Here is an 18437-nt window from a genome sequence, read left to right as displayed (position 1 = left end):
GCACCCCTTCTGTACCCCCATTTATTACTCTGACTGCTCCTGTACTCCTAACCCCCTAAGAACCATCTGTAGATTAACCCGGATCAGGAGGTAATTTACCATAGCTGTTCCTCAGACCACTGCTCTGAGAACAGAAGACAGCAGCTTCCCTCTTATTATTCTTTCACTACCCTAACACTGGATGTTAACTGGGATTTTATGGAAGATTTGACATTATAATTTATTTTTTCCTTCACAATTAAATTAGTCTAACAATAACCGTGCTGCCACAGAAACAGCTCCGTATTTCTACAGCAATCCTCGGTTATTTGCCCAGTGTGTCAGTGCCCAACTTTACCTTCTTAATAAAATGACATTATGAGTGGTGCACAAGCCATTGGATGTGCATGATTCAGAGCGGATGGGAGGCTGCATAGAGAAGGCAGCAGCCAAGCAGCCCGTGCTTCTGCTCCCCGTGGCCACGGCACAAAAGCTCAGAGATGGCATTTATTGCAATCCACGTTTATCTAGTGTCCCCTGTGTCAGTTTCTGTGCCGTGATGCAAGAGAGACACAGCCCCACTGCTAATCTCAATCTCCTATGGAAAACACACAAATCCTAAAGTAAGTAAACAAAAGGATGAACACTGTCACAGTGCTAAGAAAGCGATAAATGGGGTCTGTTTTAGACAGAGAGGTCAGGGTAAGCTAGAGGCCCAGACATTTAAGCCGGAGCTTTTAGGAGGTGAAAAACGGGGACGCAGGTCAGAGGGAAGAAGACCCTGAGATGGGAGAAGAACTTGACAATTTTGGGAAACGAAGTGAGGACAGTGGGGCCCAGGCTTAGTGAGGGCAGGAGAGATGCAGTCAGAGAGGTGGGCAAGGTGAGCTCTGCCAGGACTCTGAGGACCATGGCAATGATTTGGGACTTTAAGCAGGGAACTGACATGATCTGATTCGTGCTTTAAAAAGACCGTAGTTACTATGAAGTTATCAGTGATTCCAGTCATATCTTTGGGCCCAAGTCACTGCTTATAGCTGAGGAACCTGGACAGGTGACTGGTATTCACTTTTCCTCCAAAAAGGAGCTCAGGGTCAGGAGGTAGGGAGGAGGATTTTCCTTGTCTTAGTTCAGAGCTCACCCCCTGTGTGGAGAAACATCCCCTTACTCCTCAGGCCTTTCCAGATCTATCAGTGTTTCTTGCTGGACCACATGCTCCTTGAGGGCAGGGCAGGGTCTCATTCCCTGTGATCCCAGCCCACGGCACAGGGCTCTGCACCCAGGAGGTGGTTGGTACATGCTGGATGAACAGATGATTGACTGCAATGGCCTCTAATGGTAGCAACTGGAATAGAGGCAGCGCCTCGACCTGGAGTAGACCCCTGAAGCTAGGAAAGCCCCGGGCTAAGAGGAACACGCCAATGCCGTGAGACCCTCTTTTAAGCCCGACGCTACTTTACACTTCCAAAACTGCTTCTTGGGGCTTAAGATTTTTTTACAAAACTAATGTGAGTACCATTACACTCTAAGTATTCAGTTAATTAGCCTACATATTCCTTTTTCTTTCCCCCTTACTCAAGCAGATTATTTTTATAAATTATGGTTACCTGCATGTGTTTCAGAAGCAAGATTCATACCTTTCTAATGACAGTTTTCTTTCTTTTGAACTGGTAGCTTTTTTGTTGTTGTTGGCTATTCAGATCTTTAATTTCTCTGCACAACAGTCTGTGTTTTATTTAAATTTTATTGAAGTATAGTTGATTTACAATATTATATTAGTTTCAGGTATACAACATAGTGATTCAATATTTTTATAGATTAATTCCATTTAAAGTTATTAAAAAGAATGTTTATATTTCCCTGTGCTGTACAATAGATCTTGTTGCTTACTTATTTTATACATAGTAGTTTGTGTTTCTTAATCTCGTACCTCTGTCTCACCCTTCCTCTCCTCCCTCTCCCCTCTGGTAACCACTAGTTTGTTCTCTATACCTGCAGCCTTCATATTCTGCCACGGTTCTTTTTTTTTTTTTTTTTTTAATTAATAAACTTTATTTTTTGGAGCAGCTTTAGGTTAGCAGAGGAAAGTACAGAGAGTTCCTGTGTCCCCCCACCCTTCCCTACACTAACAGCCTCCTCTCTAATGACAGCCCGCAGCACAGTGTACATTTGTTACAACTGATAAACCCACACTGACATCATTATCACCCCAAATCTACAGTTTACATTGGGGCTCACTCTTGGTGGTGTACAGTCTGTGGGTCTGGACAAGTGTACACAGACATGTATCCACCAGCCACGGTTCTTTTTAATACTGAATCCAATTCGTGGTCTTATTTCCCCCTTTCAGGCCAGTTCTATTACTTGACCTTCCATGACAATACCTTAGGAGTACCTACATTCCCAGATGCTGCCTGTGGTCTTACCTTTCTTTTCTCCAGTGAAGGGCACAAAGTCTTCCCTGTCTTTCTGTTCTAAAGCCTCCTTCTCCAGGTACATGAGGAGGTGCTCGCGGTCAAACGGGCCGGTGGCTGCTTTCTGTGTCTGGTCTTTCTGTCGAAATCCAGCTGGCAGCAGTGCGCTCTGACAAGACAGAAGCGTGAGCAGGAAGCAGGGTGTATGCCTGACTGACACCTGTTACCTCCCCTACCCCTGCTGTGTATGGGGAGATGTGGGTGTGAGCTGAGGGCTAGGGCTCTGGCCTATCTTTGAGGCCCCACCTGCTCTAACATTCTGTGCTGAGACGGGGGCTCCTGGTGAGCTCAGGCAGAACACACATGGCTAGAGCGGCCTGTCTCCTGCAGCTGCCTTCTAGAACGTGGAAGCAAAGGCCAGCCACCCTTAACAACCTTTTTCTTCGTAGATCCCTCTTAGGTTTGGCCAGGTCTGTGCTCCCAGGCAGGCGTGTGGATGAGCCAATGCGACCACACTCTGTTATTTCTAACCTCTCCTGGGAAACATCCAAGCTGGTAAGTGAGTATTATGGTAGATGCTGATACCTCCTTGATTAAATATAGAGGTATCTTTCTCAAGTTTAAAAAAGTAAAAAAAGGATACTAGTATTTTTTTAAAGTAAAAACAATATCCAAATTATCTGGCATAATGGAATATCATATAAATATTTTAGTGACATTTTTATTTATAGTAAAATCACTATTTTAGATGCCTCCTATTCTATGTCTGAGATAATATTAGCAAGGCTGAAGAAAGTGCTTGCTAAACAATCACTATAACAAGGTAATTACCTTTTCAAGAGCTCATAAAAATATGAGAAGCTCCATTTAAATTTACCTGATATTATGGTTACATTTATTTTAATTTTTTAATACTTAAAAAAAATTTGGTTTTGGCCATACCATGTGGTATGTGGAATCTTAGTTCCCTGACCAGAGATCGAACCCGCACCCCCTGCACTGGGAGCGTGGCGTCTTAACCACTGGACCGTCAGGGAACTCTCTCATTACATTTACTCTAATCTATCCATTGTTGTGGGATCATCAAAGATTTCAAGTTGTTTATACATGTTAAAGAAACAAGATATAAAAAAGATCTGCTTTTGTGGTTAAAGATCTGGTTTAAATACCATCTCTGACATTTACCAGTATAGGATCTTATGTAAATTACTTCTCCTGGTGTGTCTCCTCATTTATGAAATGGGGATAATACAATTTATCTCAAGCGCTTCTGGGCCCAGCAGAGTATATGAATTGTAGAGGAAACTCAGTCATATTTGTTTCCTCTCCCTCTTCCTTTCTTTTTCCGTAAGTCAGTCTAGTCCTTCTTCAGCCAATGGAAAATATTTTCCCCCATTTACATTAAACTGGTTTTTGAGAAATACAATTGCTGTATCATAGATGTGGCTACTGAGGTTCTCCATGGGTTTATAAAAGTAATGACCCACAGCCAATCAGGGCAGAACACATAATTTGCATTTAGAGATCAGGAATTTCTACACTATGGTTTAAGGACCACACCACACCGTTTATCCCATCCTATCACTAACCACCTACTTCAGTTCCAGGTCACTAACCTCGGGATCTAGGTCATCAAGAACATTTTCCAACTGTTTCAGTTCGTCTTCTGAGAGTTTGCCAAGAAGCTCATCTTCATCAATGTTCTTGTATTTCTCCAGGTCTTTTTGAAAAGGGAGTGCCATGGTTTCCTATACGCCTTTCTCATGGGCCATGAACATTTAACCGCACCAGCTTCCTGAGACTTCAGAATACTGCTGAGAAGAAAGAAACACTGTTATCTCCTTTGGGTGAACAGGACTTATTAGCAGGAGACAGGGCTATGCTATGTGCCAATGGGGTCTCTCCCCTGACGAATAACTCAACAAAGTAAGTAATATCACCTTCATTCGCAGAGCAGCCCGACTGCTTATAAAGTATTTTCATATATGTTATCTCACTTATTTAGATCTTTACAATGACCTGGAAAGGAAGCCTGGACAGATATCGATATCCCATTTTACAGATGAAGATTCTCAGGTCGAAGGGGCTAAGCGCCTTGCTGGAGGGGCTGGAGCTGGGATGTGCCAGGCCCTTGAGTCCCTGTGTAGTGAGTGCCTTCCCACCAGAGGACTCTGCCTCCTGCTTTCTACAGAGAACAATGAAGAACAATGCACTAATTGTCAGGCAGTGTAAGGAGCAGACTTGTGTCTTTTCAGAGGGAGAGTGATGTGAAGAATACAAAATGGGGTTCATTCAGGAAAGAGTTTGCACGTCCATGTGAGAAAGCATCGTCCAGAAACTCCCCGGCAATTAAGCTAAGTAAGAGTCTAAAATCCTGGTACTCTCTCCACTTTTCTCCCCTCTTTTCTTCTTTCTTCATCTCCCATTCTCTTTCTAGTCCCATTTCCTTTTTGTTTCTTAAGCCATCCTCCCTAATTCTTTATACCCCTAATCCATTCTTTTTTTCAACCTCCTCTTTTTATATCACCTGCCTCCTAAACTTCCACTCAAAACAAAATTTTTCCTCAATCCCTTCTTTCTGGCAGAGGATTTTACAGATCTTCCCTCAAAAGATAATACTGCATTCAGGAAATAGCAATGTACTTAACTAATTGTGTTTCTCCTTTGGCCGTATTAATATCAAGCAGATCTTTCAAGGCAATGAATACTTGCTGTCAACCTACTATTTGCCAGGTATGGTTCTAAAAAACAGGAATACACAGATAAAACAAGATATGACCCTTTCCCCAAGGAGAACACAACTCAGTGAGACATACATACATAGGGATAATACCACTGGATAAGTGTGTGGACTAAGAATGCCGCCTGCCATATCAGCAAAGGAAGCAACCCTCAAACACTACAGCCACTCCCAATGGTGCACCCTCAGGGGACTCAGGATGGGAAAGAACAGAATACTGGCCCTAGACAGTTAAGGTGTATATCACAGGAATTACTTCAGTGAGCCCAGACTTTTGCATCTTCCCCTTGTTGACTTAAAAAAAAAAAACACATGCACAACGTGAGAGTTGCGAGTTAAATTTTATTTGGGGCAAAATGAGGACTGCAGACCAGGAGAGAGCGGTTCAGATAACTCTGAGAAACTGCTCCAAGGAGGAGAGGGGAGGAGCTAGGATATGTAGGAGTTTTGCAACAAAGAGCAGGTAATTGGGAACGTCAAAAGATTATTGTTAAATAAAGAAAACCAAACAACTCAAGTTAAGGAATTTAGTGCTTTTCTATGTATGGGAAGATGCAAGAGTCTGGGCTCACTGAAATCATTCCCTTGATATGGACCTCAGCTATCTGGGGCCTGTATCCTGTGTTTTCACGTCCTGAGTTTCCTCAGGGCTCACCGCAGGGAGTGGCTGCAGTCTGCTGGCTGCTAGATGGCAGGTATTCTTTTCAGCCCTGAGTTTCCTCAGGGCTCACGAGCTCACGTCGGAGGGCTGCAACCATTGGTGACTGTGACATCCTCTGTTTATTGATATGGCAGGAAATATTCCATTTATAAATATTCCATTTATCATCCTACACAGAAAAGTGCTGAATTCATTAACTTGAGATGTTTGGTTTTAACTAATAGTAATCTTTTGATGTTCGGACTCCCTGGGTTTTCTAGCAAAAACCCCTATACATCCCGGCTCCTGTCATACACAGCTATCTGAGAAACTGCCTCCGGGGCTTGAGTCCTCAGAAAGTCCGCTGAAGAAAACATAATTCTCAACTTTTAGGTTGTGCGCTTTTTTTTTTTTTTCAGTTGACAAGTGTTATAACAGAAGTCATGTCCACAGTAGGTTTAAAACACATGAGGAAATAATCCTTGGATGGGGATGGGGGTTTTGAGTTGACACTGAAAGAAGTTGTGTTTGAGCCTTGAAGGAAGAGGTCCTAAGGTGGATGTGGGCAGGGAAGGTTCCTTCCAGGAAAATGGAACAGCATAAACAAAGGCACAAAGATAAGAAAGTACATGATGCTTGGTGAATGGCTGGTGTGGCTAGAGGGGAGCAGGGGGAAGAGGAGAGGAAACAACTAAAGACGAAGAAGGGACAACTGTGAAGGGCCTTTCCTATACATCTTGCCAAAGAACCTGGGCTTTATTCTGTTGGAGATGGGGAGTCACCACAAATGCTTAAAGTAGAGGAATTGATCTGAGAAGACCTGTTTTCAATAAGGTAATTCAAATGGTAAGAATGAAAAACAGGTTGTCATGGAAAGAGAATGGTTGTGGGTGGGGCCACTTAAGAGCTATTGGAATGTTGTTCCTCTGTCCTTACTTCAACTGCTCACCATTTTCCAGTTTGTGATTTTTTATTTTGGTGTCTTTTCCATATACAATGTAACTCTCTTTCCCTTCCATCAACCCACCTTCTTTTAAGCTTTAATTGTAATATTCCAGTAAAAAAAAATAAAGCCAAACCAAAACAAACAAAAAAAATCCTCTCCCACTAAAGTCAAAGAAACCAACTGGGTCATATACACTTTGTTCTGGTCCCAACTACCACTAATTTATTGTGTGAGTCTAAGAATGTCGCCTGCCATATCAGCAGAGGATGCCCTCAGCCACTTACAGCCATCCCCAGCAGTGCACCCTGCGGGGACTCAGGATGAGAAAGAACAGGATACTGGGTCTAGATAGTTAAGGTGTATATCTGCCAGGCTCTTAGCCTGAACTGACTGAATTACCCTAACCAATAGATTCTAAGATGCACAGTTTCCCACACTTAACACTCAGAAATTGTGTGTCCTGCAACTGATGGTCCTACAATTATTGCCGACCCAGCAGCGGTCAAGATGTCATACTTGTCATTGCCTGTGTATGCATAAATAACAAAAGCACCAGCTTCAAAACTAGCAAAAGGTGTGTCAGGAGTTTGGAAAATATCTCAGGGACTTTTTAAAATAGTGGAATACTCTTTTAAAACCTAACATAATTTACAGAGTAGATTTAAGAGCCAACATCAAAGGCTTTTAGTTCTTCTACAGATTTTTTTTTTTTTAATTACCACTCTTGATGGCACAGAGGAGATACTGTGTGGAAAAGACCAGACACTGATGAATATGAGTGATTCCAAAAGCTGGAGTCTGAACATGAAGGCGCTTTAAGAATATTAACCAGGGGCTTCCATGGTGGTGCAGTGGTTAAGAATCCGCCTGCCAATGCAGGGAACACGGGTTCGAGCCCTGGTCCGGGAAGATCCCACATGCTGCAGAGCAACTAAACCCATGTGCCACAACTACTGAAGCCCGCGCGCCTACAGCCCGTGCTCCGCAACAAGAGAAGCCACCGCAATGAGAAGCTCACGCACCGCAACGAAGAGTAGCCCCTTCTGGCCACAAGCAGAGAAAGCCTGTGCACAGCAACGAAGACCCAAAGTAGCCAAAAATTAATTAATTAGGTTTTTTTTAAAAACAATATTAACCCATTCATTTCCATTTTCCCTTTTTATGTATGCACAGAGGTGATATATTATTTTTTTAAAGGTATGTGTATTCATAGCAGCTTTATCTGTAATAGCCCAAACCGTAAATAACCTGAATGATCATTAGTAGGTGAGTGGATAAACAAATTGTGGTATATCCACATAATGGAATCTACTCAGAAATAAAAAGTAATAACTATTGATACACACAGTAACATGGATGAGCCTCAAAACTGAATGAAAGAAGCCCGATCAAAAAGAATGTATACGGCATGATTCCATTTGTCTAAAATTCTAGAAAATGTAACCTGCTCTATATGACAGCAAGGAAATCAGTTGCTGCTTAGGGATGGGACAGAGGTAGGGAGGGGAAGAGGCTCACAAAGGGGCGTGAGGAAATTTTGGGCGTTTGATTGTGATGGCTTCACAGGTGCATGCATATGTCAAAATTCATCAAATTGCACCGGTTTAAATATGTGCAATTTGTTGAATGGCAGTTCAAAAAATCTATGTGTAAGTCTAAAACAGCTCTTCAATAAAGTAAAAAAATTATATTTTTAAGAAGGGTCACTTTTTTTTTTTTTTTTTTTTTGGCCACACCGTGTGGCTTGCAGGATCTTAGTTCCCTGACCAGGGACTGAACCTGGGCCCTGGCAGTGAAAGTGCCAAGTCCTAACCACTGGACCGACAGGGAATTCCCAAGAAGGGTCACATTTTAATTGGCAGCATTTTTCTTCTCGGTGATATGTAAAATACTGGTGCATTTGACAACTGATGGTATCTTAGAGTTGATAAGATTCTATTTGCAGTTCTATTCCAGGATTCTACAACTATACCCCAACTTCTTATCTTCCCCTGAAACAGACTTGCTCTCCTGGTTTTCCAGATCATACTATTAATCTACCAGTCAGTCAGTGCCAAAACTCAGTCCAGTTGAGTTTCTTTTCCTTCTTTCCCTGTGTCGTTGGTTAACGCCTCCTGTGGATTCTTATTGCACAATACTTTTCACACCATCTCTTCCTGTCACTCTTGCTTTAGATCTTTGTTCTTTCAGACCTGGAGTACTCTCATTGCATCTTGAAAGGATTCTATTCTTCCCTCTAAGCCACCCAGAGCACCATGGTTAGATCATCTTTCTTCACACGGCTAACAAGCCACTTCCCTGATTAAGGACTTACAATGGCTCCCTCTTGTCTACACAATGAAATTCAGACAGTCTAGCATCCCAAACTCCTACTATTTGGCTTTGATCTGCACTTTCTGTTTTCTGTCTTCATTACTTTCCTAGGGAGCCCTCCAATCCAGCCAAAATTGTTTATTCGCTCTCTGTGGTCGGCAGAATAATGGCCCCCTAAAGATGTCCATATGCTAATCCCCAGAACCTGGGAATATGTTACTTTACATGGCAAAAGGGACTGCGTGCGATTAAATCAAGGATCTTAAACTAGGAGACTATCCTGGATTATCTGGGTGGGTGCAATGTAATCACAGGGCTCTTAAAATATGGAAAAGGAAGGCAGAAGAGTCAGAGAATGAGATGTGATGACCAAAGCACAGGGACAGAGTGATGCAATTGCTGGCTTTGAAGATGAAGGAAGTGGCCGAGAGCCAAGAAATGTGTGCATCCTTTAGAAGCTGGAAAAGGCCTGGAAATGAATTCTCCCCAGAGCCTTCAGAAAAGAATGCAGCCCTGCTGACGCCCTCATTTTAGCCCCAAGAAACCTGCTTTGGACTTCCAACCTCCAAAATTGCGCGATAATAAATTTGTGTTGTTTTAGGCCCCTGCGTTTGTGACAGCAGCAACAGGAAACTAATATACTCTCTTATTCATAGACTTCCATTTTCCGAGATAACTGTTCTGGATGTCTCGTTTGCCCTCCCAATTCACTTCCCACCCTGCTGTGTACCCCTCGGAAGACGTTTTATTTACACGGCATCAAGGCTCCCTTGCTCTCTGGCTTCTGTTTGGCCAACAGGAGGCACTAGCAGGAAAATAGAGGGCAGGCGGAGAGGGAGGTTTGTCCAGAAGAGCCACATTGCCTACCAGGAAGCCCCCTCTACACAGCTGTCCCTATGCCCTTGCTGACTTCAGGCCTGGGGGTGGTGAAGGGTTCCTATGTGACTAGTGCCAGATTTCTGCCTTGTTGGATTCCTCAAACCCTCCCGACAACTTTGTAAATAGTCTGTTTATTAAAATTCCCTCAAATTATTCAGTTCGAGTGTGTCCTCTGTTTCTTGTTGGGACCTTGGCTGATACGGTAATATTACTTGGAATGCCCTTCTCTATTCTCATGGTCAATCCATGTGCTCTGCTTTTGAGACCTGCCTCAGATCCCAGCTCTCCAGGACCACAGAACATCAGGGCTGAGTGAGGCCTTAACGATCATCCAGTCCAGCAACACAGATGGTTTTTCTGATGCCTCTCTGATCACTCCTTGGTCTCTTTTGGCAATTCTTCTTCCTCTACCTTAAATACTGGCATGTTACAAGATCCTGTCTTAGCATTTCTTTTCTTACATTGTAAACTTTCCCTGGGGAAACTCATCCCCTCCAAAGTTTTCATTATAATCCATAACCTGAAGACCCCCAAATCCATATCTTTGATCTAGACTTTGTTCCTTGAGGGTTACGTCCATATATTTCCACTGCCGAACCAACATCTCTACTGCGCTGAATCAGCCATCTCAAATGTCAGAAGTATTCACATCATCTTTCCTTCCAAATAGCTTCTCCTCTGGAACTTCCAATTTTAGGAATTTGGCCAAGAAACCAGGGAGCCATCCTTGACATCTTCTCTTCCTTGTCTCCTCCCCGCCCACCAATAACCAAATCTGGTCCATACCTAAACATGTTGCGAATCCGCCTACGTCACTTGCCTGCACTGCCTCATCCAGCCTTAGTCCATCTACATCCATTCTCCATACAAATGGCCAAAGTGATCTTTTTAACCAACTCTGCCCTAGTTACTTAAAATCCTCCAGTGGCTTCCCTTCGCTTGGAGGGTAAGGTTCAAATTCACAGTCTGACCTCTGTCATTCCCATCAGCCTCATCTTGCACTGCACTCCCCATCTCCTCCTTGCTTCAGCCCCCTGGACCACTTCCAACTCCTGGATCATGCCTTAAGTTGTTTCCTCTGCTCAGAGCACTCTTACCCCCTCTTTCTCTGGCTGACTGGTAGCCAACTCATCTTCCAGTCTCAATGTAAGCTTCAATTCCTCAGAGAGGCCTTGTTCAGACCCCCAGGCAGGTCTGAGTCACTCCCCACCCCATGGCACACCCCTTATTCAGAGCTCTCCTTGACTTTATTACAATTGCTTGTTTTATCTCTGTCGTCCTTGCTAAGCTCTGTGAGGGTAGAGACTGTATCAGTTTTAGTCATTGTTATAATCCTGGCTCTCAGCACAGGTCTTGACCCAGAGAAGACATCCAACAAGTATTGTGCAACAAATGTCAAAAGAAGGAAATGAGCTCAGAGAGGTGAAGTGACCCGTTGGTCCGGAGATCATTCCACCATATCCACAGCCTGCACTTTCTGTCACGGAACATTCTGAGGCCACCTAAGCGCACAGAAGTTGCTCTGTTTCCTACATCTCGTTGCCTATGTCACCAGTTGAGTGTTCTTCCCTCTCTCATTATTTTTTATGTATGCTACATAAATGGTTCTCTCTCCAACTACACCACCAACTCGTAGAGGACAGGGATGATGTCATAATTCTTTATATTCCTGGGCTTCTTGTATATACAGTCAACAAGTATCTACTGAAAGTCCACCTTTTCCAATGCTAGGACAAAAGCAGTGAACAGAACAGATGATATCTTGTGCCCTAACTGAGCTTACAGTTTGGCAGTGACAGAGACTTTAACTAAGTAGTTACAATAACACGTTAATACTATGTAACAGTACCTGTTAAAACAAATTGCATATGTTGTGCCAGTGCATGGCGGGGTGGGTCTTAAAGCCAGAGGAGAAAAAAAAGTGTATCCTCCGGGAGCACAACTCTGATTTAAAGATTTGGGGGAAAGCTGGTTTTATTTTTAATAACAAATATAGATATATGTGAAAACATTATTCACATAGCTTTTAAAGTCAAATCACAGATTTCTAGCTCATGGCTAGCCTGCTTTAGCCCCTACCCAGGCCTCCCAGAGTTCATATTTGTCCTCTTCGCAGTTTCCAAAGAGTTGCCGCAGCCTCACCTCCGGCAGAGTGTGTCCCATGGCAAGCTCTCAACATACAACGAGAAACTAATATGCACACTGCAGTGAAGCAAGCGCCAAACAGAGCTTCCAGGAGTCCAGGTAGGCATGTACGTACACCAACCGGTTAGAAAATGGACAAGAGGAGCAAGGACTTGAGCTGAAGGGAGGATGATTTGGGCCCTCTGATAACTCTTCCTGTTACCAAAGATACGAGCCCGGAAAAGGAAAACAAGCAGTGTGGCTTCCTTCGCTTCTCTTTCCGCTACCTTATTTGTATAACTGTGGTATGAAACAGGAAAATCAGATACAGCACGAAGTGCCCAGCCTTTGGCCCTCCCTCCCCACACGATTAGAACCAAAGCCAGAACAAGCAGCCCTATTTATTAAATCTGATCCAAACCAAAGACCAATTTTTACAAAAGAGTAAGAAAAAAATACTTGTAAAACCTAGTGAGAAGTTTTTTAAATGGGTAAAACAGTGCCATAAATTGTTCTGGAGTACATACATATCTGGGAACGCTACAAAGGACTGCACATGGAAAAGACAGACACCACGTAGCGAGGGGAGGGGGAGTTAATTGGGGAAGGAGGACTTGGGCTTCCACCGCACTGATGATGATTTAGTCCCAAGAGGGGTAGTCAGTAAGTGAGAAGTTCTTATTCTGTATTATATATCTTCAATATTTTATAGTAATCTCTAAGCAATCAGTGAACCAGTTTGCACAAGAGCCAAATCTACATTTTCTAAAACTAGTAAATTAGAAAAAAAATCAGCTTATCAATATATCCTCCAACAAAACAGGAATTGATCCTATATATTTAATTCCTTTCTAGCGCAGGGAAATACAAAGATGTGTACAAAACACATAGCCTGTGTTTTGGAATCTAGCTATTTGAAGATGGCCCATTCAAGTCTGTTTGTTTTTTTTTTAAATAACCAAATGGCTCCTGCCACATCCTGGGAAATATCTGCAGGCGATGCAGGACGGAGAATGGGGTGTGATGAGGAGGAATTTCAGGCAAAAACTATGAGAAGGCAATTGGAAGGGGCAAGCTGAATGGGGAATGAGGAACACATCTTACCAGAATGAAGAGTTTGTCTCTGAGATCATTTGTTCTTAACTTCCCAATCTTACAACGCAAAAGTTGCCATAGCTCCAACTGTGCTTGAAAACTGTCTCCTTTTAAAACAATGTGCCCACCAGTAACCACCCCCTCCAGGTTCAGAAGAGCACAGAAGACAAAGGGCATGGGCCTTGGAGTCAGCCAGCCCTTGAACTGATGGTTACAGATCCATGTGCGAGTGACAACCTCTCCAAGTCTCTGTCCCTTCCTCTGGAAAACAGGCAAAGAGCAGTACTTATTTCAGAGAGTGGTTCCCTCTGTTAACCTTGTCAGGATCTGTTGAACGTGGAGAGGCAGCACCCTATAGGAGCCCTGGGTCAGCACTGCCAAGTGTAGCAAGCCGCCATGGGTAGGCTGGCCAAAGTATGAGATAGGTTTCCACCTGGGCAGGAAGTTGCCAAGAAGCTTCCTGGCGGGGGCAGAAGGGCTCTAGCATGGAAGTCTCACTGTCTGCCCAGACTGCCACCTGGTTTCTAATTATCTTGGCAGGTCCTATTCCCTGCTGCTGCCCTACCCCTTTGTCAGGCTCTATTCTCTGTTTTCTGAGGAGTTCTTGTTTCTTGACTTCTAACTCCTTGCCTTCCACATGGGTGTCTGGGTCTTTTTGGTTTTCAACTGCATATTGGTTCTAGCCATGTCCCCTCATCTTGGCTTCAGGAAGTTATGGGCTTCTCACTTCCTGACTGGCACTATGGGTTCTCTACTTTTTGTCTTTTCTGCCTGCTTATGCATCTTTGACCCACCTATCTTCTCTCCTTCTCTGGCATCTGTATCCCAGTTAGGTTTTGATCAAAGCTTTGTTATGACTTACAGGTGCTATGTGCACCTTGACTCATGACTGCTTATCAAGATGATATGCAAAATATTTAACTGGTATGAAATGGGCACTGTCCTATCAGAATGGTTGTCAGCTATAAACGACAGGGATGGCTGACCCTGTATATACTGGCTGAACAGTAGCCCAGCTCCCTAGCCTCAAGACCCCTCCCACTGCTCTGACAAGAGCCCTCCTGGTCCTTTCACTGGGCTGGTGCCTCAGATTGGCTCCTTACTCCTCATGTCCTGGCTCGGCGTGGCTGGCCTTGCACCTTGTTTCATGAGCTCCTATTACCCACAGTCCTAGAGCTGACCTTCTCATTCCTACTCTACTCAGCCGTCACCAGGGAAACCCAGGAATACTGGCGACACACAGGAAAGAAATGGGGTAGCCTTGATGCCAAAACAGGGGGGCAAAACATAAAAGCATATATATATATAAATCTCAGGTATAGGAAAAACATCATTGCAGCAAAAGGTTCTGTATAAAATTAAGTGCTGTATCTTAAGAATTGGTTCTGTTTTCTTGGTCTGGTAATAGGTAATAGTTCTCTTCTGCATCTGCCTTCTATGAGCCTCTTTGAGCCACATGGGTGCAGATCTTGAACTGAGAGAGGAAAGGGATAGCACTTTCAGAATGGTTCTTGGGTAAGGCTAGAATTTCTAAGGTTTGGGAATTATTAATACTTTAAGGTTGGAGTTAGGGGATGAGATGTCTTAAGAATAAATGATTCATAGTAGTCAAGACAAACCAAAAAACAGAACTTCCCCTGACCCAACTCACACCTCCAATAGGATTTAAATCTTGGGAACTTGAAGCCACAGCCTCACTGTGAGTCCCCCGCGGATCCACTGCTTTTTTCTGTCACTAACCACGCTGTCCTCTACAATCCTTTCCTTTGTTTACTTATCTATTTTATTGATCACCTCAATTTTTATTTAAAAAGTTCAAATCTACAGAAAACGTAAAATAGTACAATAAACACCTGTATACCACTCTCTTTAATTCACTAGCTGTCATCACTTGGCTGCATTCTGGAGTGTCCTCCCCAACTCTTCAAATCCCCCTCCACCCTGAACCCACTGAAAGTTGCAGACGTCATGACACTGTGCCTCAAACACCCACATCTCAAAAGAAAAAGACAGTGTCCTACATGATCACAGTACCACCACTGCACCTAAGAAAATGAAAAGTAATCCCATAATATTACCTAATATGCAGTCCGTATTCAAATCTCTCCAGTTGTCCCCAACTCATCGTTTATAGCTATTTTTTATTTATTTTTTCTGATCTAGGATCCAAAGTTCATACATCCTGATTGGTTATTACTTGAATATTTTAATCTACAGTATCCCATTCCCACCGTCTTTTTGGCAGGAACACCACACACGTGAAGTTATAACCTTCTTATTGCATCCCAACAAGAGATGCATGATAGGTGTTGGGAAGCTTGATCATTCAGCTAAGGTGATGACTTCCTCATCTCTCCATTGTAAGGACACATTTTCCCTAGGTAATCTGTGCCGAGATACTTTGAAAAAATGTGAAAATCCTATTCCCCAACAACCTTTTGCTCAAAGGTTTTGTACCCCTGGATGAATCCTTGCCTGAATCAGTTACATTAGGGTTGCATAGCACTGGTTTTCTGGTTCTCTCATTCCTTCTATTGTGTATTTATTATTCAAACAATGACCCATCAATACCCATCCTCTCTATCCTCAGTGTCTGTACTCTCTGCTTACTTTTTGCTGCGGTTTCCTCCCCTCCTCCTTGCTGACCACATCTGACCACTCTGCCCAGCACGGGGGAGCCATTTGCTTCTCCCTTTACCTGCTGATCCCATCACTTCACCTTCAGCAAATTAAAAACAAACACGGAACATCCACAGCCTGTTGTTGTCTACTAATTTATAGTAATTTACAAAAAATAAAAGTTGTAATGCATATTTATTGGGTTAGACTGCAGAGAGTAGACAGAGGAAATTGGTTTTATTTTTTAAAAAATCAGGTTGCCTAAACCCTGAAAAATCTTTCCTCCTCACTAGGTAAAGCCGCTTGCTCTCTCACAATCAGGTTTTTGTAATGGTGTTGAACACCAGCACCCTCATCTCCTCAGTTCCCTGATAATGAGAGTCTTGGAAGAACAGACGTTTAGAAATCTTGTGACCCTAATGCCCCGTTTTACCATGGAGAAAGAGGATAAGAGAGATGAAGGGACTTGTCCAGGGTCCCTCAGCTCCTTAATGGTAGAGCTGGAAATGGGTTTTATAAATACCTTCTCCGATGTTCTTTTCATTCCCTTCCCAAGGACCTGGTGATTCAGATGTTTAGTAGGCAAGAGGAAGCCCGTAGCATTCACAGCCTCCTTCATCGCTAATTTGCATTTTGCCCGCATCACCTTCCCACCTTTGAAAACGTTAAGTAAAAACTCCCTTTAGGAGCCATTATTATTATTATTATTATTAAAAAGCAATTTTCATTTCTGCAGGTCAACAGGGAAAATTTTGGAAGACTCAAGGGAGCACATGCTACCATTACTTTAACCAGAAAAAAAATGAGTCCTGAGAACCTGCATCAGGCCGCTCTCGGAACGCTGTTTTCTCGGAGGCTGAAACGCCCTGCGGGTGACAGCTCCAGCCGGAGTCTACCCTTCCCCGTCGCCTGCTCTAACGCTGCAGTGACAGGCATTAGGCTCCAGGACCTTGTCAAACGTTAACAAGAGAGGATAAAATGGGGAACAAAGCCCAGCGTAGAAAAACCCGGCCCCGCAGCTCAGGGAGGACAGAGACCGCGCCCTCACTGCGGCGGCCCGGGGGCTGCAGAGACTGCGGAGCCGCAGTGCAGGGCGTGGGACCCACACCCGCCGGGCGCCTCCGGCCCGCGCCGCCCTCTCCTCCGCGCCGCCCTGAGCCGCCCGTCGAGCCGAGGAGGCCACAGGCGGCCCCGGCCTCGAGCGCCCGCCCGGCCGAGCGCCGACGCCGCGGAGCATCCTCCCGAGGGCAGGGAGGGCGCGGCCGCCCCACGCTGCGGGCCGGGGGCTGCGGACGGCGCCTCGCCCGGGCGGGCTCCCACCCACCCCTCGGCGCGCTCACCAGTCAGTGCGCCCATCCCGGAGCCGGCGGTGCTGGCAGTCAGTCCGTCTGCCCCGAGGTAGAGAGGCCGGCGAGCAGGGCGACGCCGTGGCCCGGGCGAGCGAGGCAATCAACAGGCGGCTCCCGGCCGGGCGCGGCGCCGGGGCGCGCGGCTGCTGCGGAGCAGGCTGGGAAGCGTAGTTCGAGGCGGCGTGCGGCGGCCGCGCGGAGGCGGGACCCCGTGCCCACTGGCTGTCACCCCGGGCCTCCTCACCCCTCCCCTGAAGGTGTCCTCGCCCAGAATCTGCGTCCCGACCCCGTAACCGCTGTGCAGGCGAGGAGGACCTCAGCCTTGGGACCAAGCTGTGCGGGCTCTTTGGAGAAGCTCGGGGCTACGGACAGGGTGGGTGGCAAAGGCTCTCCAAGCTCGTGAGGAGCTGTTGGGTGAGTGAGCATCTTTAAGTGGAAGCCTTGTTAACACCGGCTCAGAGACAGAGCAGGCCTGCCCTAGGTTTTATTGGCTTTACGCCGGCCTAGGGCGGGGCGTGGGGAGGAGTACATGGGGTACATGCCTGGGGGTAGGGAGGTGGGGTGTAGCGAGGCCGATCTAAGGGTTGTGGGTGAGAATGTTCGAGAGCCCACGCACACGCAGTGGCGTCACTAGAGGAGAGGCTGGCTAATTTAGCCTCTCTGTGCCTTAGCATCCTTATCTGTAAGGTAGGCTTAAAACTTGAAGACATGTTGTGAGGGCTAAACGCATTTTAGTACAACAAACGCGCGGGTGCATATGTGAAAGCACCTGTGGCTGGCACTTAGCACATACTCAATAAATGTTCCTTCCTCGGGAGTTGCAGGGGAGACCCGGGCACACTCCCGGCCTCGAAAGCCCTACGTATAATGCTAAGGTAAAGATAGTCGGCCTCGTTGGTCTAGATAAATAAATGTTACAACCCGCCGGGTTTGCTATTGTCACACGTGTAGCAGGCTCACTTCATCCGGAATGTAAACTGTGATGTGTCCTCTATGCCAGGTTCTTGGGAACTACAAAGATAGAGAAAATACTGTCTGGTCTCTGAAGCATGAAGTGGGGTGGGGTAACATTGGACAAAGATTGAAATTATGAAAATATATGGCATAATAGGATTACCTTCCAGAAACGTTTTCTAATCAGATGTGATCTCTCTCCTTTTTGAACCCTTGCTGCATATTTTCAGTGCAATATTTCACATTATGGTGGGATTTGCATCTTCCAGATATGGTGGAAGGAAAATGAACCAAAGAGATGGATGCACCATTGCTGGCATAATCTCTGAAATAGGCAAAGGGTGAATGGAGGTGAAACAGTATCATAATCTGGCATGACCTATGC

At 44.9% G+C, this 18437-nt stretch overlaps 1 protein-coding gene across 1 annotated transcript in view; it reads right to left on the bottom strand.

Annotated features, from left to right (window-relative positions):
• TMOD2 (tropomodulin 2) overlaps nt 1-17144 on the bottom strand; it is a 47534-nt gene extending 30390 nt beyond the window's left edge. The window contains exons 1-3 of the mRNA XM_082841340.1: nt 17090-17144; nt 4010-4204; nt 2406-2562 (exon numbers count right to left, since the gene is read on the bottom strand). Coding sequence (XP_082697466.1) covers nt 2406-2562; nt 4010-4135 — 283 coding nt within the window. The 5' untranslated portion in view covers nt 4136-4204; nt 17090-17144. The remainder of the gene's footprint in view (nt 1-2405; nt 2563-4009; nt 4205-17089) is intronic.
• Nucleotides 17145-18437: the final 1293 nt, after the last annotated feature.

Source organism: Leucopleurus acutus (assembly GCF_964270905.1).
Source record: "Leucopleurus acutus genome assembly, chromosome: 1".
NCBI lineage: Eukaryota > Metazoa > Chordata > Mammalia > Artiodactyla > Delphinidae > Leucopleurus > Leucopleurus acutus.
This window is presented reverse-complemented; position numbering and strand designations above follow the sequence as displayed.